Below are 20,454 nucleotides of genomic sequence, written 5' to 3' on the forward strand. Positions count from 1 at the left end.
TAGTATCCACTCGTAACTACATATTACATCAGGCTGCTATATTGCCATGGGTGTTGCCATAGTTGCCATAGTAATATGGTCATAGTTCATTTCATTAAGCTCAGTTCCGTAATGTCACATTACTCCATTTTAACCAGGATGTACTCTCACTCTTTAGATCGGTTTGATCTGTGGTTGTTAGACTGGCTAAACCAGTGCGTCACTCGTCGTAGGAAGAACGTACCTTGAAGTGGAGCGATATCAAAGAGAAAATCAGCGCCTTCAAGTCCTGCACAAGGTAGTAAAACACCCTGAGGCCTTCCGGGTCTGCTGATTCTGTCACATCCACAAGAGAGCCGATTTTCGCGGTCTGCAGCACGTCAGAAACCAACCCACTCAACGCCATAGCTCACACCCACCTCAAACGAGATATGATCGTTTCCTAGACGGATTTCCAGCTCTTGTCGTCCGTCCTTGTTCTTCTGGGGCCATTTTGAATCGTCCTCCCTATCACTTGGTTAGACCAACTTCTCACAGCCATTGTGGGTACCGTACTTCAGGATTTCGCTGTTCTTAATGATGCGCTTGACTTCCTGGATCATCGCTGAGCTCACGCACACTATAATCCCATCTGTCAGTATCGACCAACGGCCATTTAATCGTCCAGTCGGTACGCACTCTCTTTACGGATGAGGGAGTCATTGCGGTAGTTGGAGTTGTTCGCGTAGCGCACGGCGGCACTGCGGCCATCGCCGAGAGTGCGGAAATCGAATTCTATAGAAGTTAGCAGGGGTGATAGCAAAGAACAACAATCAAGCTTAAACTTACCTAGAAACTCATGTCCGAACCGCCCAGAGTGACCTGAGCTGCGAACCGTCAGCAGCGGAGGAAACCTGGGCTAAAAACCGGCCTTACTAGTAGCGAAGGTAGAATTGTTCGTTCTGACCCGACATTTTCCCAGCGTCGTCCACAGCGTGATGTATGATCGAAGACTCAAGGGGAGCTTGCGGCAAGAATTCAAGTCCCGCCTTTGGCTGGCGGTGACCGGGGCGGGGCTTAGTCATCCACACACTCCGGACAGCTTGCGGGCCCGCGCAAATGGCCAGGTTGAACTTCATTATTGGTGAAGCCTCCAGACTGTCAACATACGCGCTGATGACTGTTAGGTAGGCGTGGGGAGTGAATTGCTTCATTATATTATCTGTCCCCTGCTTCGTTTCCTGGGGAGTGCTTTTCTGGTATGTGGTGGCTTCTCGTCGACTTATTCCTCCCTCTCCCTGAGGGACCCCCGAAACAACACCTGGTTCTCCGTACTGACGGCCCGCTTCCAGCTATCCTCCTTCTTGCCTCCTTCTCTACGGCCGTTCGTTAAACTTCACACACCATGGCGTCGTTCCTGGAGAATGCGTACAGCTTGGTCCACTTGGACAACACCGCTGACCAGCCCTCTCAACAAGAACTCAAGTTGCAGTTGGAAAAGGGTACCGATGAGACCAAGCTAGACACAATGAGGCAGATCATTACGATCATGCTGAATGGTGACCCCCTGTCTGGGTTACTGATGCACATTATCCGTTTTGTCATGCCCTCCAGAAGCAAACCTCTCAAGAAACTCCTATACTTCTACTACGAGATCTGTCCGAAGCACGACTCTACTGGCAAGCTCAAGCAGGAGATGATATTGGTCTGGTAAGAACTGATGCCAATCAGACTTCGGTCTTCAATTATCTAATTCGTCATCTTTCGCGCAGCAATGGTATTCGTAACGATCTCCAGCACCCCAACGAGTACATCCGGGGAAACACCCTACGATTCCTCTGCAAGCTCCGAGAACCGGAACTCATCGAACCCCTTCTTTCCTCCGCACGCTCATGTCTCGACCACCGACACGCATATGTGAGAAAGAGTGCTGTCTGGGCTATTGCGTCTATCTTTCAACACTCTGAATCTCTCATCCCCGATGCGCCGGAGCTTATCCAAACATTCCTCGAGACAGAATCCGACGGCACTTGCAAGCGCAATGCATTCGCTGCGCTTATGTCGATCAGCCACCAGAAGTCCCTCGAATATCTCGCGTCCACCTTTGACAGCGTCCCGAATACTGACGAATTGCTTCAACTCGCAGAGCTCGAGTTCATCAGGAAGGATGCGGTGCAAAACTCTCAGAACAAGGTAGGTTGCTGGACATTTGACAATTATGATGTGCTAATTGGGTCAGGCGAGGTATTTGCGATTGATCTTCGATCTTCTTGATGCGTCGACAAGTACCGTTGTCTACGAAGCTGCCACTTCCCTTACCGCACTCACCAGCAACCCGGTCGCCGTCAAAGCCGCAGCAGGAAAACTGATTGAGCTTAGCATTAAGGAGGCTGATAACAACGTCAAGCTCATTGTTCTAGACCGGGTGGACCAGCTCCGCATCCGCAATGAGGGTGTCCTCGACGATCTTACCATGGAGATCCTCCGTGTTCTCTCCAGCCCTGATATCGATGTCCGACGGAAAGCTCTTGGCATTGCTCTGGAGATGGTCTCAAGCAAGAACGTGGAGGAAATTGTGATGCTCCTGAAAAAAGAACTCGCGAAGACTGTGGACGAGCAATACGAGAAGGTAGATTTGAAGACTTCCTCTGCGATAATCCAGCTAACACCCTGCAGAACAGCGAATACCGTCAACTCCTCATCCAATCGATTCACAACTGTGCTATCAAATTCTCAGAGATTGCCGCTAGCGTTGTCGACCTGCTGATGGACTTCATTGCCGACTTCAACAACAACTCCGCGGTTGACGTGATTTCATTCGTCAAGGAAGTTGTCGAGAAATTCCCCGACCTACGTGCATCTATCGTCGATCGCTTAGTCTCTACTTTGAGCGAGGTTCGCGCAGGAAAGGTTTACCGTGGCGTCTTGTGGGTTGTGGGAGAGTACTCTCTGGAGGAACGGGATATCCGCGAGGCGTGGAAGAAGATCCGAGCAAGCCTTGGAGAAATCCCGATCTTGGCTTCCGAGCAGCGACTACTTGAAGAAGTACCCGAAGACAGCCTGCCCAAGGAACAGGTCAATGGCCACGCCAAGCCATCAGCCCCGAAGGTGCTTGCAGACGGCACATATGCTACGGAGAGCGCCCTTACTAGCCAGTCTGCCCATGCTGCTCGCCTGCAAGCAGTCAAAGCGGCCCAGAAGCCTCCGCTGCGACAGCTGATTTTGGATGGCGACTACTACCTGGCCACTGTTCTTTCTTCCACATTGACTAAGTTGGTCATGCGACACTCCGAAGTCTCCAAAGAGCCTGCTCGAACCAACGCTCTACGCGCCGAAGCCATGCTCATCATGATTTCCATCATCCGTGTCGGCCAATCGCCGTTCGTGGCCGCTCCGATTGATGAGGACTCCGTTGACCGTATCATGACCTGTGTCCGTTCCCTTGCTGAGTTCTCTGAGAGGAAGGAACTGGAGACGACGTTCCTCGAGGACACGCGCAAGGCTTTCCGCGCCCAGGTTCAGGTTGAGGACAAGAAGCGGGCCGCGAAGGAAGCTGTGGAAAAGGCCAAGACCGCCGTTCAGATCGATGATGCCATCCCTATTCGTCAATTCACCAAGAAGTCCGATGAAAATGCAGAGGAGATTGAACTTGATCTGGCCAAGGCCACAGGAGGTGACTCCACGGTGGAGACTGCGTCTTCAAAGCTCAGCCGTGTCGTGCAACTTACCGGTTTCTCTGACTCTGTCTACGCAGAGGCCTATGTTACCGTGCACCAATTCGATATCGTTCTGGATGTTCTCCTGGTCAACCAGACCCTGGAGACTCTCCAAAACTTGTCCGTTGAGTTTGCCACGTTGGGAGACTTGAAGGTCGTGGAACGACCAAGCACTCACAACCTTGGCCCTCGTGACTTCTTGAACGTGCAGGCTACAGTCAAGGTGTCATCAACAGACACAGGTGTCATTTTCGGTAACATCGTGTATGACGGTGCCAGCTCGACAGAGACCCATGTTGTCATTCTCAATGACATCCACGCCGACATCATGGATTACATTCAACCAGCCCAATGCACAGAGACCCAATTCCGAACAATGTGGACGGAATTCGAATGGGAGAACAAGGTCAACATCAACTCCAAGGCCAAGACTCTACGGGACTTCCTCAAGCAACTCATGGAGAGCACAAACATGGCATGCCTTACTCCCGAGGCTTCGCTCACAGGCGATTGCCGGTTCCTCAGTGCTAACCTCTATGCTCGAAGCGTATTCGGTATGTTCACTCACATTCCCTTGTAATTCTGCCGCAAATGTATATGCTAACCCCTTTCCAGGTGAGGACGCTCTTGCGAACTTGAGTATCGAGAAGGAAGGAGACGACGGACCAGTCACTGGTTTCGTCCGGATAAGAAGCCGTTCCCAAGGCCTGGCCCTCAGCTTGGGCTCGCTGAAGGGTCTTAAGGCTTCCACTGCATGAATAGAGCTCTAAGTCCTGTTTTCTTATTGAATAGGTATTATTTCTTATTTACTCACGAGCATATTGATATGTTTGTTTTTTCTTCTTTGCAAGCCCTTTGATGGATGAATCTGTTTCAGAATATGGTTCTTGTACTGTGAGTTGGCGGATGAGAAAATGTCCTTCCAATAAAATAATATTTTATTAGTATACATAGGTAGAGTGTGAGGGTGGTCGTCTCCGTCGTATACTTGAAGTCGAAGATACGAGCGGAAGCAGCGGATCCTGAATCTGAATGCTGGGCGAACAATGGCCATTACCTGAATTTAAAGCATAAAAAAGCAATAGGCTAGATGCAGGTACCATATCCTCAAGAACTGGAGCATCTATCACGTTCAGCTGTTGGGGGACAAATCCATAGCTGAAACAGGAATCTCTGCTAGTGCTCACTCACTTCCATCCTCCCGCGCTTCTCTTCTCCGTTCCTGGGCTCTCTCCAGCTCTTCCGCCGACCACCTCCCTTTCCCTCTCTTCTCCCTCTCCCTCCGCCGCTCTTTTTATTGTATTTTTACTTCCTAATCCCTCATTGTATTTTTTTGGCGCTTGCATTGCTTTTACCCGTCTTTCTATGTTCTAGACCCCGAAAACGAAAATGGCCTGCACGAATCAGTCCGATTCCCACCTGCGCCTGCTCGGCCATGATTCTACCCTCATGGTGGGACAGTCCGTGTCCCTTACGCTAGGCGGCGACTCCCTCCTCATAGTCGGTACGTTTATCGCGCAGTGATCGTGATCGCGGTCATCCCATTGGACTAACCGGTGTGGCTTTAGATGAGCGCGCCATGCGCAGATCGGACCGGGCGTGTTGTGGCCTCATTCCCAAGCCTAGTACGTTTGCGGGCTTTTTCTTTGTCTTATAACGCGCTACTCCTGGATATATCTTGCTAACTCCTGCTCAGCGAACAAGGTCACCCACTCTATTTCGCTGTACAATGTTCTCGACACAAGCGTATCATCCTCCGGCCTCACAATCACCTACGCGGAGCCCTCGGGCAAGCACGATGTCGCCGTTACAGCGCTTCAATACCCGGTCGCCGATGAAGAGAAAGCCAATGTCGAGGCCTGGACGCAGAAACTACTTACCCTTGCGTATGGCGATGCGAAGCGGTACAAGCGGCTTAAGATCCTGATCAATCCGTTCGGAGGCAAGGGAACAGCGTCGAAACTCTACCGGACGTATGCGGAGCCCGTCTTCGCCGCTGCGCACTGCGAGATTGACGTCCAGGAAACTACACATGGGGGTAATGCTACGGAGATTGCAGAGCAGATTGATATCAACGCATATGACGCGATTGTGTGCTGTTCCGGAGACGGTCTGCCGTATGAAGTGTTCAATGGACTCGCAAAGAAACCAAATGCGCGAGAGGCTTTGGCGAAGCTGGCTGTTGCTATGTTGCCCTGCGGCTCAGGGAATGCGATGGCTTGGAACCTTTGCGGGACGGGAAGCGTCTCGGTTGCCGCTCTGACTATTGTCAAGGGCGTGCGTATGCCAATGGACCTAATGTCCGTCACACAGGGAACGACCCGCACGCTATCATTCCTCTCACAGTCCTTCGGTATCATCGCAGACTCAGACCTAGGAACAGAGAACATCCGCTGGATGGGCGCCCACCGCTTCACCTACGGCTTCCTAATGCGCCTCATGCACCGCGCAATCTACCCCTGTGACCTCGCCATCAAAGTAATTATGGACGACAAAACCTCCATCAAAAACCACTACAGCACATACATAAACAGCACGCCACCCCTCCGCACGCCCCAAAACACCGAAGAAACTCTCGGCCTCCCACCACTCACATACGGCACCGTCCTCGACGACCTCCCCAAGGACTGGACGGTCGTCCGCGGCGAGACAATGGGCAACTTCTTCGCAGGCAACATGGCCATCGTCTCCAAGGACACGAACTTCTTCCCCGCTGCTGTCCCCAACGACGGGCTCATCGACATCGTCACCGTCGACGGGACGACGCCGCGGTCTAAGATTCTGGGAATGATGACTGAAGTGCCGCAGGGTACATTCTTTGATATGCCCGAGGTCGATATTCGCAAGGCAGTTGCGTTTAGACTTACACCGCGCGAAAAGGAGGGGTACATCAGTATTGATGGCGAAAAGGTCCCCTTTGAAGCGCTCCAGGTTGAGATTCATAAGGGGCTTGGCACGGTGCTTTCAAAGTCGGGGCATCTTTATGAGGCACCTGGGCCGAAGCCTTGAATTATCCCTTACGATGATGTCCTTCAAATGAGGTCCGGTGTGGTTACCTACATGCCTACCTCCCCACCTACTTACCTACCCACCTAATAATGTTTCCCCTCCCCCTTACGCTTTGTATAGACCCCTCCCCCTACGCATCGCCGCCGTCCCCCCACTGTGATGATACCCAATAATGGATGACGAGTCTCCATTGCGGCGGAATTACCTTATTCATATCTTGGTTGGCTGTTTGTTTTGTTGTTCCTTACGTTTTGTTTTGTTTTGTATTGTATTTTTATCTCATTGGATCTGCCTTGTTAGACTTGGCTGCGCTTTTTGTGTATTCTAGATCCCCAGACTTCTGACTCCAGGGTTGAGGTTGAGCTTGGTACATACATGCCTATACCTATACCTAGTACCTAGAGGTATATAAACACATTTCGGATATACTCGTCCTCTCTCGTTCTGGTTTGAATGGGGTTTGTGAACAAGAATGCTTTTGATCTATAGTCATAATAACGCCCTTTATGTATACATAAAATCTCACTCACCATCACCATCAACCTTCGAATATAAACCAACCTAATCATCCCCAAATCCACCCCACTCCTCCTCGCTTTCTTCCTCGCTTTCACTATCCTCCTCCTTCTCAGCTTTAGCCTCTCTCAACCCCCACTCAACCAGCCGCTCATCACTCAGCGTCTCCCCCGCGCGTTCCCTCACAGGCCGATGCGCACTCTCCTTCCTCAACCGCTCAATTGGTGCAAGCAATAATTCACCAAGTTCAGCAGAGATCTCAACATCACCAAGCGCCTTGGACTTCTTCGTCTCGGGATCGACCTCAAGCGCCTTTTCTAGCTCGTCGATGTAGACGTCCAATATATGGTAGCGGAGGCCGTCGGGCCCGTGTGGCATGGGGATAACACCGTTCGCTTCGTCGGGTTTGGGTTGGCTGGGATCGAAGTTTAGGGGGTGAAGGGGGCCGTTGGCTAAGATGTCGAGGTAGGATTTCAGGTCTGTCCAGTCTCCGCTGGCGGGTGTGGATGTTTGTTGCTCGGTCTCGTCATCGCTCTTCTCATCGCGCTTCGACTTCTTGCCCTTCGACCGTTTTTTTGTCTTTCCCGATTCCTCTCTCTTGCGCTTTCCTCCTGCACCGGCACCGTTGGATTGTGAAGCGGGCCCGTTCTGTCGAAGGAAAACCTGGAATGCGACGCCAACGTATGATCGAATCAAGAAGAGATACTTGTCCAGTCTCAATCGGTCAATGCCGTGCCACTCACGGCCGATGGTGATCCAAAATGCGCGGAGGAAGTCGTGGATTGTGGAGCGGGGAAGGGTTGGGACGAGGGTGTAGGAGAGGTTGCGGGCGAGAGCTTGTTGTGTTAGGGGGCGGTCGGAATGGTAGAAGCCTATGCAGTCATTGAGTTAGTTTGAGTTTGAAGTTGGTGCCAAGAGTAAAAGGATGATTGGGGTCGTACAGAAAAACAAGCCCTTCCATAGCTTGAGGAGTTCGAGAAGAGAAAGGTCGGTCTTTGAGCGGAGGAAGAGGGCGAGGGAGTCGGTGGCTTTGTCGCGGATTTTCTTGTCTGAATCATATGTCAGTACTAAGCGTAAAGTCGAGCAGAAATACGCCCAAACGTACCGCTCGAAGCAAGCTCCCGTACAAAGGGAGTTTTCGCAAGGTCCGTCATCTTGGAGACTTGAATCTGGAGTCTTTCCTCAATCGCAGTCGGGACGACAGTAGTGGAGAGATAAGTAATGGACTATGAGGCGCTTCTTGTGATTGGCATGCAGAGCAGAACGGTCAAGTTTGACAGCCCCCAGTCCAAAAAAAATCAGTTTGACGGACAATGCCAACTACTCAGTCGCTATCGTCGCATCCCGAGTAACTTTTTTTTGATGTTTGCATGGTTTGACTAATGAATGTGGAGACAGCTTCAGTCTCCCGCCCTCAGGTCACGTGTGTGTGCCTGTGCGTCTCGCACGATGAACGGCCCGGACAAATGCAACTGTCAACTCCGATCTACAGCGTAGAGAGTGCGTACGAGAAGTCGAAGGCAACAGAAAGCAGTCAGCTGCCCAAACCACGTCTGGAACGACTGTTGTCTCTGGACACGTTGCTGAACAATTTTTCTATTAGATGCCAAATGGCGGAGATCTCGAGTTCCGAGATGATAATTCGAACAAACTTGGGTCGTGAGGTGCTCACTTGGCCGGAATCTCCCTCTCCGGTTCCTGGAAGCTGCGGCCCTGCGGGCAGGATCACTCGGAGGATGGTTGCCTCGTGCTTCCGCTGACTATGCTTGCTCACAAGTCCCTTGCCGGTTCCGAGAATTAATGTTCTTCAGCGGCTCAACTCCACACTATCCAACAGTTGGGGTCTATACGTTGCGGCGGAGCGCAAGGCTCAAAGTTATGCAGCCTTGCGTGGTAAACCCGCTGAGTAAGGCCGAATTTTTCCTATTTGTGCTCGGAAATGAGAATCGAGATCTGCGAAGTGGAGATGTTTATGCCGCGGCACCACTAACTTAATGAACCCGCTAGCGTCATCTTCATGGTGTCTCGATCTACAACAGGTATTAAGAGCCAAGACGCTCACGGATTACGGAGTATGAAGTCCCGATCACTGCGTTGTTCTGCGATGAAATATTACGCGTGGCTCTGATTTACAAGTCGGTAGGTAAGGTAGTATAGGTAGTCCTTATGTGGAGTCTATTTTCAAGTACGAAGTATGATCGGAGTACCTATTGGTAATGTATGACAGCAAACAAAGAGAAACTGACACTACGTTGAAGTTTGGGACCCAAAGCTGAGACTATTCGATTGACTAGTGTACCTTGGATAACGGGCCAGTCAGCACTATCGCGCGCACCGGAACCTTACATGCCATAGCCGCATTCGGAATGCTCTCAGCTCCTGGTCCGGTGCCTCTGTTTTTGTCTCGTCCTGAACGCCCAACCAGCGGGTCTTGTCGTCATCCCCAGCTGTCTTCCCAATGGAGCTTCCCCAGACCGGCTCCTGGCTGGCACGCCTGTCCATGAATGGCCGATGTAGCCTTCACGCTGCCTATGCCTTATCTATGCGTCTTATTCCATATAAAACCCCCTTCCCCTCTTCTCGTACATAACCCCTGTGCTGTCACACCGGTTTCGTCACTGTGCGGAGTTTTATCTCTTCATCTGCCGATGAGCTCCTGAGCTTCTCAATTCTCTGTTACTTCTACTTGTATCTGTCAATTCAATTTCTTCGAACAGAAATCAGACCCAGCCTCCACGCTGGGCCTGGCGTCAAGATGGCTGAAAACGAGAAACCGAGTAACAGCTCTCACCATAACTCGGAGCAGCTAGACGAGATCCACGAAATACAAACACACCAATCGCAATATCGCAGTCGCCAGAACTCATGGGTGGACAGGGATGACACCACGTTGTTCGAGGAAATCAACCCAGAGGGCAAGGCCGAGTTGACGCACATCGCATCTAACTTCCCGCGGCGCAATACAGCAACCTCCCTTCCTAGCGGGACGGGCCTTGAGCGCAAAGACACTGTTGATGAGATGGGTATGGAAGACCCAGCCTTCGATCCTACAAGCGACCGATTCGACCACTACAAGTGGGCGCGCAAGTTGATGAAGCTCCTTGACAAGGAGGGCTTGCCTCGACCACCATCGATGGGCGTTTCATTTCGCAACCTCAATGTCTCTGGTTCAGGCTCGGCCCTACAATACCAAGATACCGTTGCCTCGCTGCTCACCGCGCCGTTAAGACTGAATGAGCTACTCTTCAAGCGATCTCCGGAACGACACATTCTGCACGACTTCAATGGCCTTATTAGGAGCGGTGAGCTTCTCATCGTCCTAGGACGACCTGGTAGTGGTTGCTCTACCTTTTTAAAGTCGCTATGTGGTGAGCTCCATGGTTTGAAGCTAAGTGAAGACTCAGAGATCCAGTATGGTGGAATTTCTATGGAGACAATGCTCAAGCAGTACAAGGGAGAGGTCGTATATAACCAAGAGGTGGACAAGCACTTTGCCCATTTGACAGTGGGCCAAACCCTGGAGTTTGCTGCCGCAGCGAGAACGCCTGAGCGCCGCTTGGAGGGTGTTGGCCGACAGCAGTTTGCCACTTATGTTACGAAGGTTGCGATGTCTATCTTTGGGTTGTCTCATACGTACAATACCAAAGTTGGCGATGACTACATTCGAGGTGTTTCCGGGGGCGAGAGAAAACGAGTCAGGTGAGTCCTCTTCGTGGTTATTGATATGTTATCTAATTGATTCTTGATAGTATTGCTGAAATGGCTTTGGCGGGTGCACCTATTGCAGCGTGGGACAACAGTACAAGAGGCCTTGACTCTGCGAGTGCGCTAGAGTTTGCTAAAGGTGACTCCATCCGCGCCTCATCACTCCCACCCCAGACATATGAGACTGATCAATCTCAAGCTTTGCGAGTCTCCGCAAATGTAGCAGGAACCTGTCACGCAGTCGCGATCTACCAAGCCTCCCAAGCAATCTACGACATCTTCGACAAAGCAGTCGTGCTCTACGAAGGACGAGAGATCTACTTCGGACCATGCAGCCTCGCGAAAGGGTACTTTGTGGAGATGGGCTTCTACTGTCCGCCTCGTCAGACAACAGGAGACTTTTTAACATCAGTCACCAACCCGCAAGAGCGTAAACCGCGCGAGGGTATGGAGAACAAAGTTCCACGGACGCCTGAAGAGTTTGAAGCATACTGGAAGAAGAGCCAATACTACACCGAGCTGCAGCAAGAGATCGCAGACCACGCAGAGGAATTCCCTTTGGGAGGCGAAGCTGAGCAGACCTATGATGCAGCTAAGCGACACAAGCAGGCAAAGCATGTCCGGCCTAAAAGTCCCTATGTTATCTCAGTCCCTATGCAGGTCAAGCTGTGCACCATTCGGGCCTATCAAAGGTACATCCCAGCTGATCGATCACCTGCCCATTTCACTAACAGCATCTAGGATATGGAACGACAAACCTTCTACCCTAACAACCGTCATTGGTCGTATCGTAATGTCTCTCATCATTGGTTCTATTTACTATGGGTACAGCGCTCCCAGGTCCTCTAATTAGGGTTATACTAATAATGGCAGCACTCCCAACGCCTCCGCTGGCTTCCAAAGCAAAGGAGCTTCTCTTTTCTTCGCTGTCTTGTATGTGATCAACTTATAGAGAAGGGAATAGGTCTAACTTGGACTAGGATGAACGCTCTTATTAGTATTACGGAAATCAATTCACTCTATGATCAGCGGCCAATTGTCGAGAAACAAGCCTCGTACGCCTTCGTCCATCCTTTTGCCGAAGCTTTTGGTGGCATTGTGTCCGATATACCTGTCAAGCTCGTTTCCGCAACAGTGTTCAACATTATATACTACTTTATGGCTGGATTGGTAGGTTTGTCCTACGAAATACAGACAGAAACGCTAATTGTTTGTACAGCGATATGAACCGTCGCAGTTCTTCATCTTCTTCCTATTTACCTTCCTCAGCACGCTTGCGATGTCTGCAGTCTTCCGCACTCTGGCAGCCTCAACAAAAACCTTGTCCCAGGCAATGTCAATGGCCGGAGTCATGGTGTTGGCCATTGTCATCTACACCGGTTTCGTTATTCCAACGCCGCAAATGTCGGATGTTCCTTGGTTTAGCTGGATTAGGTGGATCAACCCAGTTTACTATACGTTCGAAGCAATGATCGCGAACGAGTTTCATGGTCGACGGTTTGACTGCTCGCAATTTGTGCCACCTTATCCGGACAGCACTGGTGACACATTCATCTGCTCCGTTCGAGGCAGTGTTGCCGGCGAAAGGACCGTCTCTGGCGACGACTTCATTTGGTCGCAATACCGCTATACCTACGATCACGAGTGGCGGAACCTCGGGATCTTGATAGCTTTCTGGATTTTCTTCACTGTGATTTATCTGGTTGCCACGGAGCTCAACTCGGCCACATCTTCGAAAGCTGAATATCTTGTCTTTCGTCGCGGCCATTTGCCCCCTCAGATGCGCAACCTCGAAAAGAACCCTGGTGATGCTCCGCCTACGAATACCGCCGTGGCCGAGAAGCCTACCGACGGAGAGCCCAATACTTCTGCGATCCCCGAACAGCATAGTATTTTTACCTGGCGAAACGTGTGCTACGATATTCCGGTCAAAGGCGGCCAGCGCCGACTGCTCGACAACGTTAACGGATGGGTTAAACCAGGCACATTGACGGCGCTGATGGGTGTATCAGGGGCCGGTAAAACAACATTGCTTGACGTACTCGCGAAGCGAGTCTCAATAGGTGTCGTCACTGGTGATATGTTTGTTGACGGCCGGCCTCTTGATACTAGCTTCCAGAGAAAAACTGGTTACGTGCAACAGCAAGATCTACATCTCCCTACTACTACCGTGAGAGAAGCACTCCGTTTCAGTGCCATACTCCGCCAACCAAGGACGGTCTCTAAGGCTGAAAAGTACCAATATGTTGAAGAGGTCATCGACATGCTTAGCATGCAGGACTTTGCGGATGCAATTGTCGGTACACCTGGCGAGGGCCTTAATGTCGAACAGCGTAAGCTGTTAACTATCGGTGTTGAACTTGCTGCTAAACCAGCGCTGCTTATCTTCCTAGATGAACCCACTAGTGGTCTTGACTCTCAAAGTTCATGGTCAATCTGCTCCTTCTTGCGCAAGCTTGCGGACCGTGGCCAAGCAGTGCTGTCAACAATTCATCAGCCTAGCGCTATGCTCTTCCAGCAGTTCGACCGTCTGTTGTTCTTGGCCAAAGGAGGCCGAACCGTGTACTTCGGCGACATCGGAGAGGAATCTCGTACTCTACTCAGCTACTTTGAAGCAAACGGGGCACGAGCATGCGGCTCTTCCGAGAATGTCAGTTCCCTACCCATTATGCTCTCCACATACTAACCCTAATAGCCCGCCGAGTACATTCTCGAAGTCATCGGAGCCGGTGCCTCCGGAAAGTCTAATCAAGATTGGCCCATCGTCTGGAAAGAGAGCGCAGAAGCCAAAACAGTTCAGGAGGAAATTGACCGCATTCACAAAGATAGATCCTCCGCCCCCTCCGACGAAGACGATAACTCGCACCAGGAATTTGCCATGCCCTTCACCAACCAGCTCTATCAGGTCACCAGTCGTGTATTCCAACAGTACTGGCGCGAGCCTGTTTACGTTTGGGCTAAGCTCATTCTCGCCATTGCCTCAGGCCTCTTTATTGGTTTCACCTTCTTCAAGCCCGATAGCTCGCAGCAGGGATTCCAGGATGTGCTGTTTAGTGCATTCATGCTTACCTCCATCTTCTCGACACTTGTGCAGCAGTATGCACGACCACTCCTACATAGTCAAAACCATGCTAATAAAGATAACAGAATCATGCCCAAATTCGTGATTCAACGCTCTCTCTACGAAGTCCGCGAACGCCCCTCAAAATCTTATTCATGGGCCGCCTTCATAATCGCCAATGTCGCCGTCGAAATCCCCTGGCAGATCCTCGCCGGCGTCGTCTCTTGGGCCACATACTACTTCCCCGTCTACGGCGCCTCGCAAGCCCCTCACCGGCAAGGATTGATGCTCCTCTTCGTAATCCAATTCTTCATATTCACATCAACCTTCGCGACATTCGTTATTTCCGCCCTCCCGGACGCCGAAACAGGCGGCACAATCGCAACGCTCATGTTCATGATGACGCTCGTCTTCAACGGCGTGATGCAGCCGCCCAATGCCCTCCCGGGGTTCTGGATATTCATGTATCGCGTTTCACCACTAACGTACCTTATTTCCGGCCTTACGGCAACAGGTCTCGCGGGCCGAGCAATCGAGTGCGCATCCGAAGAATTAAGCGTCTTCAACCCTCCCTCCGGCCAATCCTGCGGCGACTACATGGACGCTTTCCTATCCGCAGCCCCAGGTCGCCTCTATAACCCCACCGCAACATCAGACTGCCAATACTGCTCTCTCACAAGCGCAGATCAGTACCTCGCTGCCTCAAACATCTACTACGGTGAACGCTGGCGCAATTGGGGCATCGGGTGGGCTTATATTGGGTTTAATGTCTTTGGGACTGTGGCGCTTTATTATGTTTTCCGCGTGAGGAACTGGAATCCGACTAGTTTGGTGAGGGGGGTAAAGAAGGGTGCGGTTGTGGTTTGTAGGGTTTTTAAGAGGAGGTCTGGGGAGACGCCGAAGGGGAAGGAGGCAGATAATGGGCGGTTGTATTAGGCGTCTAGATACCTTCCGGATACTTGTGAGATCTAGAGAGGGAGGTCAGGGGAAAGTTGGTGAGGATGCCTCTTTCTTTCTTTGTTTTCAAAGACATTCATTGGTGGTGGATGTAACATTGCTATATTTCGTAATTATTCTGCAATTAGATGGTACTTACGTATTATTTACCTCATGGATCTGTGTCTGTCATCTACTCTACGCGCGGATATACTTTTTATTTTCTTGATATATTTCATCTTATATTCATGTGTACTCAACTATGAACCTCATATTCCGACCTAAATAGCACGACGAAGCTTCAAGCTCCGAATTTCAAGTTTGGTATCGAGAGCAATTGATGGATTGATTGAAAGTAAAACAAGATGCTGGTGCCGACGCGGCGGGGGTATTATGCAATGCGATAGATCAAATAGATCGAGCTAAATCGCGTCATGACGGGAAGGAAGGGGGTATAGAAGGGAATGGAGCAAGAAGCAAGGAGCAAGAAGTAAACGCCGACGTAGGGAATCGGAAATTGGAAACGAGGACGAGTATGGCGATTGCATAGAGGTGCGGGGGGGGATGAGTATCGTGGTCAATAGGCTGTGGTCTTGATGTCGTTGAGTCAGGTACAAGGGTACAGATTGCACCGGGGCTGGATCGGTGTCTTTGGGTCGACGAGGTGGTAAAGTAGCTAGGAGGGTGAGGGTGAGGGCGAGGGTCGAGTTCTAATGCTCGAGCAGATTCAGTCGTGCTGAAGGTGAAGTTGGAGATGAAGCTTGCGCCTCGACCATACCATCACGACGAGACGGACGGGCGTCTTGCAACAACCAGAGCATTGACTATATTCCCTGGCTTCCAGCCCTGCTCGACGAGCGAAGTATGTTCTTTCAATATCTTGCCTAGGTAGGCGATTCGGATGCGCTGTGTCCTTGGTAGCTGTATATCACATTAGTTCCTGATATTCAACCCGGTTTCTAGATAGGACAGGATAGAAAAGAAACTCACCCCAACCTCCTGCGCTACCTTCCTCGCCAAAAACCCAACGTTCTGCGTCTTGCGCACGGCAACGACAACATCCGCTCCGCCGCGATCACTAAGGCGCGCCTTAACACGGATCAAATCCCGCTCGCTAGTCTTGCCCTTTTCGTCGCGCCGGCGTTCCCTCTCATCTGCATCATGGGTCCTAGTCCTAGTCCGAGCCCCAGTCCCGGTTCCTGTTCCTGTTTCATCAACGATGAGTTCATCGCCGGACTCGACCTCGTCTTCGTACCCGAATCCGCCTTTTCGATCGTCTGTTTCGAAGCCCACGTCTACTTCTCCATCTTCGTCGTCGTCGCGGTCCCCGTCTGTACTTCCACCACCACTCTCATCTTCTTGATCGTCCAACTCCCCAGCGACCATGTTCAGGGGATCACTGACGATACACCTCGGCAGTCTATAAAGCACACCGCGCTCATCATAAACACCCTGGCAGAGATCCCCCGTCGGAACAGTAACCCCAGCAGCATCAATAATACTCTGCGCCGTCTCAAAGTCACCCTGTCTCATGAACCCAAGCGCCGCATTCAACGCGGCCCAGACCTCCGCGCGCCCTGTAACTCTTGTCTCGAAGAACTCCTTTCGTTCGCGGTCGAGGAGGGAGCGCGTCCAGAGGCGCTTTTTCGAGGTCCATGTATGTGGGATTATAGGTGTGTTTATGGGTTGCGTTAGCGGTACGGGGGTGCTTTGGGGATGCGAGTGGGAGTGGGAGCGGTGCGTGGTGTTGCGGGCATTGTAGTTTGATGAGGAGGATGGTGTTTGGTGCCGCTGGCGGGAGGAGGACGGGGCGTTCGATTGCGATAGCGAGGTAGTCCGATGAGAGAGTTGCGGGCGGATTTGCGGGTTCGTTGGGGGGTTGTCGGTGTCGTTGTGGTAGTGCTCTTCTGGAGTGGGATCACGCGACACGGAGAAGCAGCAGCCCTGTTTGTTGTCATTCAGTGGTTAGTACAGTACATAAGAGCAGGCGGGGAGGATGTTGGAGTAATGTGAGATGCGATTACCATCTTGTAGAGGAGTCGACTCCATCAGCTGCGATCGCAAGGCATGGGATGGTGCGATAGTAGCAAGTAGGTAGGAAGGTAGAAGAGAGTGAATGCTGAGAGGATCAAGATATCAGGGACAGAAGCCCGAGACGGCGTTGACAGCAGAGAGCAAACTAATTATACTCGACCCAAAGTAAAGGTGAAAGAAAGTTCCGTGGTTCAGGCTGTCAGTCTCACCACCGGCTGCTTAAGAAGTTCACTGTCATGAATAATGCCATGCGGGGTTTTCCGCCGTTGATTTGATTTGCGCTCTTAATTTACTCAATTTAATCCTTAGTCTACTTAGTACTTTAGCTAGCTAGCTAGCGTAGCACAAGAAGTCAAGAATGCAACTGGCTGATCTGACGCCCGAGTGACAAATCTATACGCACGCTATTCCTCCTCGTCGTCTTCGTCATCGCTGCCGAATATGGCCTTGAAGACTGCCTCGCCTGGTCGCTCGCCTTCGAGCGCTTCGTTGCGGTCTGCTTCGACGATAGTATCAATGGGTTTTGGTGCTGCGCTCGTGCCTGGGCCTGAGGCCGCGTGCGCATGCGTCGCACTCGCACTACTCGCCGATGCAGTCGCAAACTGGGAGTCTCCACGCGACGGGGCTAAGGCTCCGCCCCCACCGGCCTCAAGCATAAGCTGATTCAAGACATCTTGCGACACCAGCTCGCGCGGGCGATTATCGGTTTGATAGCCCGCGGATTGAAAACGGTTTGTTGATGAAGCTGCAGAAGAAGAAGCACCTCCAGTACCTGGCTCGCCTGGGTCAACAGCTACATGGCTGGGCGGCTTGACGTTGAACCGCTTGCAGAGTAAACGGGTGGGGTAGAACGAGATAGTCGTGCGTGTCATCGGGCCGAACATGCCAATCTTTGCAGCTGCTATCGCTGGATCCTCGGGCTTCTCGCTGGGTTTACTGAGTAATGGTGTGTTTGGATCAGACTCGGCGGCTTCGTCTGAGGATCCCTTGGGGCCTGCAGAGGCGGAAGTAAACCGTGATGCCATAATACCTGATACGGGCTTGAAGACCTCTGCGGCTCGCGCAAACTCGTTAAGTTCATTGGTCCATTCGTCGGTGCTGGATCCTGGGACACGCTCAGGGAGGGTATCTCGTAAACCGGCGCGAATTTCAAGGAATGTTCGGTAGCGGGTTCGTTTTGCTTCGTCTTCTGAGTATGGCATCCATCCGCTCGCGGCGCGCGTCAGAGCTTGAACGGCCACTAGCTTGTCGAGTCTTGGTACGAGGTCCCATAGGTCTTTTCGTTTTTGGGACTCGGAGAGTTCGTAGCCCTGTGGAGCTTTTTCACCAAGTGCGGGGGGTAGGTTCGTTTTCCCGGTGAGCTTCGCAATCTTTTCGCGGCCTTCAGGCGTCATCCAGTCGAATATGGATTTGGCGGGCAGTTGGTCTTCTCCCAAAAGAGCTGCTCGTGATATCGGGTCAAGAGTCGATGCCTTGGCAGCATCTTTCGTGGAAACGTATTCTGAGGTATGCGTTGTATTTGAAGGTGTCTTTTTCAATTCCCAGTCTTTGGGAATCTCTGGAGGCGCATACTTTCTGTCTGAAGACAAGGTAAGGCTAGAGACGCCATCTGCAAGTAGGAACCCATCCAAAGGCAAACGGCCATCGTGACATTTTCTGAAACCCGCTGCACCTTTCGCAGCGATAGCCTTCTTGGGGATGAAGACTGGTTTGTCCCTTAAAAGAGGATTGGATGAACCCAAAACACTGTCCACAGCCTTCGTTTTGCTCTTTTTCTTCTTGTCGCCGCCTATTGTGCGGTTGTATGAGATTTTCGGGCCCATCGAGTATGGATCCTCATCATCAGACCCAGTATCATTGAGCACACCTACGCCGAAAGCTCCTCGTCGAGGTTTCTGCGGTTTCGATTGCTTCGGTTTGTCGGTAATGAGTCGCCTTCCAAAATACGGATCAGCATCATCATCAGAGCCGCCATTCTCGTCCTGGCGAGAGCCAAGACGCGCTTCGCCCTCGAATCCAAGTCCTTTGTGGTCGGTCTTTCGTACAAAAGCAACCATTGGCGGATTCTCCGGCGCAAACAAATATGTCTTGTCTGCATCATCACCTGCAGCCTTCCGTCTCACTTTCGGACCGATCCCCTGCCCTTCCCTCCACCCCATTTTCTTCAGCAACTTCACACCAATCGTTTCTCCCGACACCTTGAACACATCCATCAGCCCCCCAAGGCGGGTCGCATCCGTCGCCGTAGACCCGAACCCCGAAAAATCTTCATTCGTCTGTAAATTCCTCGCCTCCTCCGCTTCGCGTATATCCTCTTCATCCATAAAGTCCTCGGCGCGCTGCTTCCGCGCATCCTTGGCCCGGTTCTGCCGCGAGGACACAAATGTCGCGGGCGTCCATCCCTCTTTTGATCCGACGGTGTTGAAGTACCTGGGTGAAAAGGGACCATTTTAGTCTGCTGTCCAGGGAGGTCGATGCATCGTGGGCTCACCCGGCACTGAATCCACCGGTGAAGGCGCCGTGTAAGCGTTTCCTTCCCCGGTCATCGGTTACTTCCTGCTTCCATACTGGGACGTATGATCCATCGTCGCGGATACTTTCGTCGAGGGGTGGAAGAGGGGTCCCGAAGTATGCGTAGGGCGATTGCTGCGCCTGGAAATCGGCTTCGAAGGCCGCGCGGGTGCGTTTGCTTGCCATTGCGCTATCTTTATGAAAGTGAGTCTGGCATGTCGTACCTAAATCATAGTCAGGCATCTATACAGATTGTTTGGTAGTTTGAACGTAACGTACCGGTTGGTCAGCTTGAGTAGTTGCTACTTCAAAGCTGGTGGAAGGTTGAAAGTGAGAATAGAACCATCATGTGACGCTACAGCCAACCATGAACAGGGCAATTGGTTCCGCAGCTTGCACCGCCACGTGTGGCTCGTGGGCACATTGTACCTCAGCAACGTGCGCTTTTCGTTGCTCTACAGACTCCAGGGTAATACAACGGAGATGAGTTTTCTTTTCTTTTTCCTGGGCGCATAGTTTACTATTACCCCGAGCGTCGCACAGATAGGTACCATGTTTGTTTCAACGCTTGACAAATATGCACGTAGCAAGCCTGGTGGCAGGACCACCGAAGAAACTAACTAGTATAGCAAAGCTCAGATCCACCTGCAGCTCCCAGCCTCTTGATAATCTAGACTCTCTTTTGGCCATCGTGTCGAAATGAGATCGTGACGCTGGAACGTGCCCAAAGCACCAGGTCATTTCAACCACGACTGACTGGGTATCAGGCGAGGGTGGCTGGACTGCCTGATGGATGTCATCTGTTGACGGTGTGAGAATTATGAGAATCGCGACTGGTAGATTTGATTTTTGGCTGTGAGGAAGAAGTTTAATAAGAATAATGTCATAGATTAGCTTAGGCAAATAAGCTAGGCCAGAGAGGAGCGACTACAGGGAGACTAAGATAGACTTTGGGCGGAGGTCAGACAGTGACGGTGATGGTTGCGGCCCCTGGTTCAGTCTGGCTTT

At 51.5% G+C, this 20,454-nt stretch overlaps 7 protein-coding genes across 7 annotated transcripts; 3 read left to right on the plus strand and 4 right to left on the minus strand.

The window, feature by feature from the left end:
• Positions 1-46: 46 nt before the first annotated feature.
• BDV14DRAFT_166522 (mago nashi family protein) lies at positions 47-978 on the minus strand. Its single transcript, XM_073767502.1, has 7 exons — positions 895-978; positions 808-845; positions 658-753; positions 535-598; positions 399-486; positions 224-349; positions 47-168 (listed from the first exon to the last, which is right to left on the minus strand). The coding sequence occupies exons 1-7, from the start codon at positions 930-932 to the stop codon at positions 154-156; spliced, it is 465 nt and encodes a 154-aa protein (XP_073632157.1). The 5' UTR covers positions 933-978; the 3' UTR covers positions 47-153.
• Positions 979-1,103: 125 nt separating this feature from the next.
• Positions 1,104-4,726, plus strand: BDV14DRAFT_166526 (coatomer subunit beta). The gene is made up of 6 exons (XM_073767503.1): positions 1,104-1,217; positions 1,311-1,668; positions 1,731-2,151; positions 2,198-2,587; positions 2,635-4,228; positions 4,290-4,726. Exons 2-6 carry the CDS (start codon positions 1,364-1,366, stop codon positions 4,430-4,432), a joined length of 2,853 nt encoding a protein of 950 aa, XP_073632158.1. The 5' UTR covers positions 1,104-1,217; positions 1,311-1,363; the 3' UTR covers positions 4,433-4,726.
• A 337-nt stretch (positions 4,727-5,063) lies between these two features.
• BDV14DRAFT_196505 (putative sphingosine kinase (SphK)) lies at positions 5,064-6,683 on the plus strand (the record flags this gene model as incomplete). The annotated part of the gene is made up of 3 exons (XM_073772460.1): positions 5,064-5,178; positions 5,243-5,299; positions 5,371-6,683. The coding sequence occupies 3 exons, from the start codon at positions 5,064-5,066 to the stop codon at positions 6,681-6,683; spliced, it is 1,485 nt and encodes a 494-aa protein (XP_073632159.1).
• Positions 6,684-7,135: 452 nt separating this feature from the next.
• BDV14DRAFT_119282 (ribosomal RNA processing 1 family protein) lies at positions 7,136-8,676 on the minus strand. Its single transcript, XM_073765849.1, has 3 exons — positions 8,305-8,676; positions 8,141-8,248; positions 7,136-8,071 (listed from the first exon to the last, which is right to left on the minus strand). The coding sequence occupies exons 1-3, from the start codon at positions 8,351-8,353 to the stop codon at positions 7,245-7,247; spliced, it is 984 nt and encodes a 327-aa protein (XP_073632160.1). The 5' UTR covers positions 8,354-8,676; the 3' UTR covers positions 7,136-7,244.
• Positions 8,677-9,592: 916 nt separating this feature from the next.
• BDV14DRAFT_166529 (ABC-2 type transporter-domain-containing protein) lies at positions 9,593-15,109 on the plus strand. The gene is made up of 9 exons (XM_073767504.1): positions 9,593-10,898; positions 10,949-11,043; positions 11,104-11,596; positions 11,646-11,729; positions 11,778-11,837; positions 11,885-12,074; positions 12,124-13,554; positions 13,600-14,000; positions 14,052-15,109. The coding sequence occupies exons 1-9, from the start codon at positions 9,955-9,957 to the stop codon at positions 14,899-14,901; spliced, it is 4,548 nt and encodes a 1,515-aa protein (XP_073632161.1). The 5' UTR covers positions 9,593-9,954; the 3' UTR covers positions 14,902-15,109.
• A 19-nt stretch (positions 15,110-15,128) lies between these two features.
• BDV14DRAFT_166532 (ubiquitin domain-containing protein) lies at positions 15,129-17,190 on the minus strand. Its single transcript, XM_073767505.1, has 3 exons — positions 16,926-17,190; positions 15,892-16,845; positions 15,129-15,822 (listed from the first exon to the last, which is right to left on the minus strand). The coding sequence occupies exons 1-3, from the start codon at positions 16,926-16,928 to the stop codon at positions 15,682-15,684; spliced, it is 1,098 nt and encodes a 365-aa protein (XP_073632162.1). The 5' UTR covers positions 16,929-17,190; the 3' UTR covers positions 15,129-15,681.
• Positions 17,174-19,759, minus strand: BDV14DRAFT_166536 (putative G-patch domain protein). The gene is made up of 3 exons (XM_073767506.1): positions 19,726-19,759; positions 19,427-19,670; positions 17,174-19,365 (listed from the first exon to the last, which is right to left on the minus strand). The coding sequence occupies exons 2-3, from the start codon at positions 19,630-19,632 to the stop codon at positions 17,340-17,342; spliced, it is 2,232 nt and encodes a 743-aa protein (XP_073632163.1). The 5' UTR covers positions 19,633-19,670; positions 19,726-19,759; the 3' UTR covers positions 17,174-17,339.
• Between the last annotated feature and the right edge of the window lie 695 nt (positions 19,760-20,454).

The sequence above is a fragment of the Aspergillus stella-maris genome (assembly GCF_047715825.1).
Source record: "Aspergillus stella-maris strain CBS 113639 unplaced genomic scaffold BDV14scaffold_6, whole genome shotgun sequence".
Classification (NCBI taxonomy): Eukaryota; Fungi; Ascomycota; class Eurotiomycetes; order Eurotiales; family Aspergillaceae; genus Aspergillus; species Aspergillus stella-maris.

Excerpts from the sequence above, each read along its gene's own strand:
- BDV14DRAFT_166522 (XM_073767502.1), bottom strand. The coding sequence starts at position 932 with ATGTCGGGTCAGAACGAACAATTCTACCTTCGCTACTA. Across the intron at positions 599-657 it reads CTCCCTCATCCGTAAAGAGA|TGTGCGTGAGCTCAGCGATG; the intron begins GTGCGTACCGAC and ends ATGGGATTATAG. Across the intron at positions 350-398 it reads ACGATCATATCTCGTTTGAG|ACCGCGAAAATCGGCTCTCT; the intron begins GTGGGTGTGAGC and ends GACGTGCTGCAG.
- BDV14DRAFT_166526 (XM_073767503.1), top strand. The coding sequence starts at position 1,364 with ATGGCGTCGTTCCTGGAGAATGCGTACAGCTTGGTCCACTTGGACAAC. Across the intron at positions 1,669-1,730 it reads CAGGAGATGATATTGGTCTG|CAATGGTATTCGTAACGATC; the intron begins GTAAGAACTGAT and ends TCTTTCGCGCAG. Across the intron at positions 2,588-2,634 it reads TGGACGAGCAATACGAGAAG|AACAGCGAATACCGTCAACT; the intron begins GTAGATTTGAAG and ends AACACCCTGCAG.
- BDV14DRAFT_119282 (XM_073765849.1), bottom strand. The coding sequence starts at position 8,353 with ATGACGGACCTTGCGAAAACTCCCTTTGTACGGGAGCTTGCTTCGAGC. Across the intron at positions 8,249-8,304 it reads ACGGGAGCTTGCTTCGAGCG|ACAAGAAAATCCGCGACAAA; the intron begins GTACGTTTGGGC and ends CATATGATTCAG. Across the intron at positions 8,072-8,140 it reads ATGGAAGGGCTTGTTTTTCT|GCTTCTACCATTCCGACCGC; the intron begins GTACGACCCCAA and ends ATGACTGCATAG.
- BDV14DRAFT_166529 (XM_073767504.1), top strand. The coding sequence starts at position 9,955 with ATGGCTGAAAACGAGAAACCGAGTAACAGCTCTCACCATAACTCGGAG. Across the intron at positions 11,730-11,777 it reads ATTGGTTCTATTTACTATGG|CACTCCCAACGCCTCCGCTG; the intron begins GTACAGCGCTCC and ends TAATAATGGCAG. Across the intron at positions 11,838-11,884 it reads TCTCTTTTCTTCGCTGTCTT|GATGAACGCTCTTATTAGTA; the intron begins GTATGTGATCAA and ends AACTTGGACTAG.
- BDV14DRAFT_166532 (XM_073767505.1), bottom strand. Across the intron at positions 15,823-15,891 it reads AGGTAGCGCAGGAGGTTGGG|CTACCAAGGACACAGCGCAT; the intron begins GTGAGTTTCTTT and ends TGTGATATACAG.
- BDV14DRAFT_166536 (XM_073767506.1), bottom strand. The coding sequence starts at position 19,632 with ATGGCAAGCAAACGCACCCGCGCGGCCTTCGAAGCCGATTTCCAGGCG. Across the intron at positions 19,366-19,426 it reads ACCGGTGGATTCAGTGCCGG|GTACTTCAACACCGTCGGAT; the intron begins GTGAGCCCACGA and ends CTTTTCACCCAG.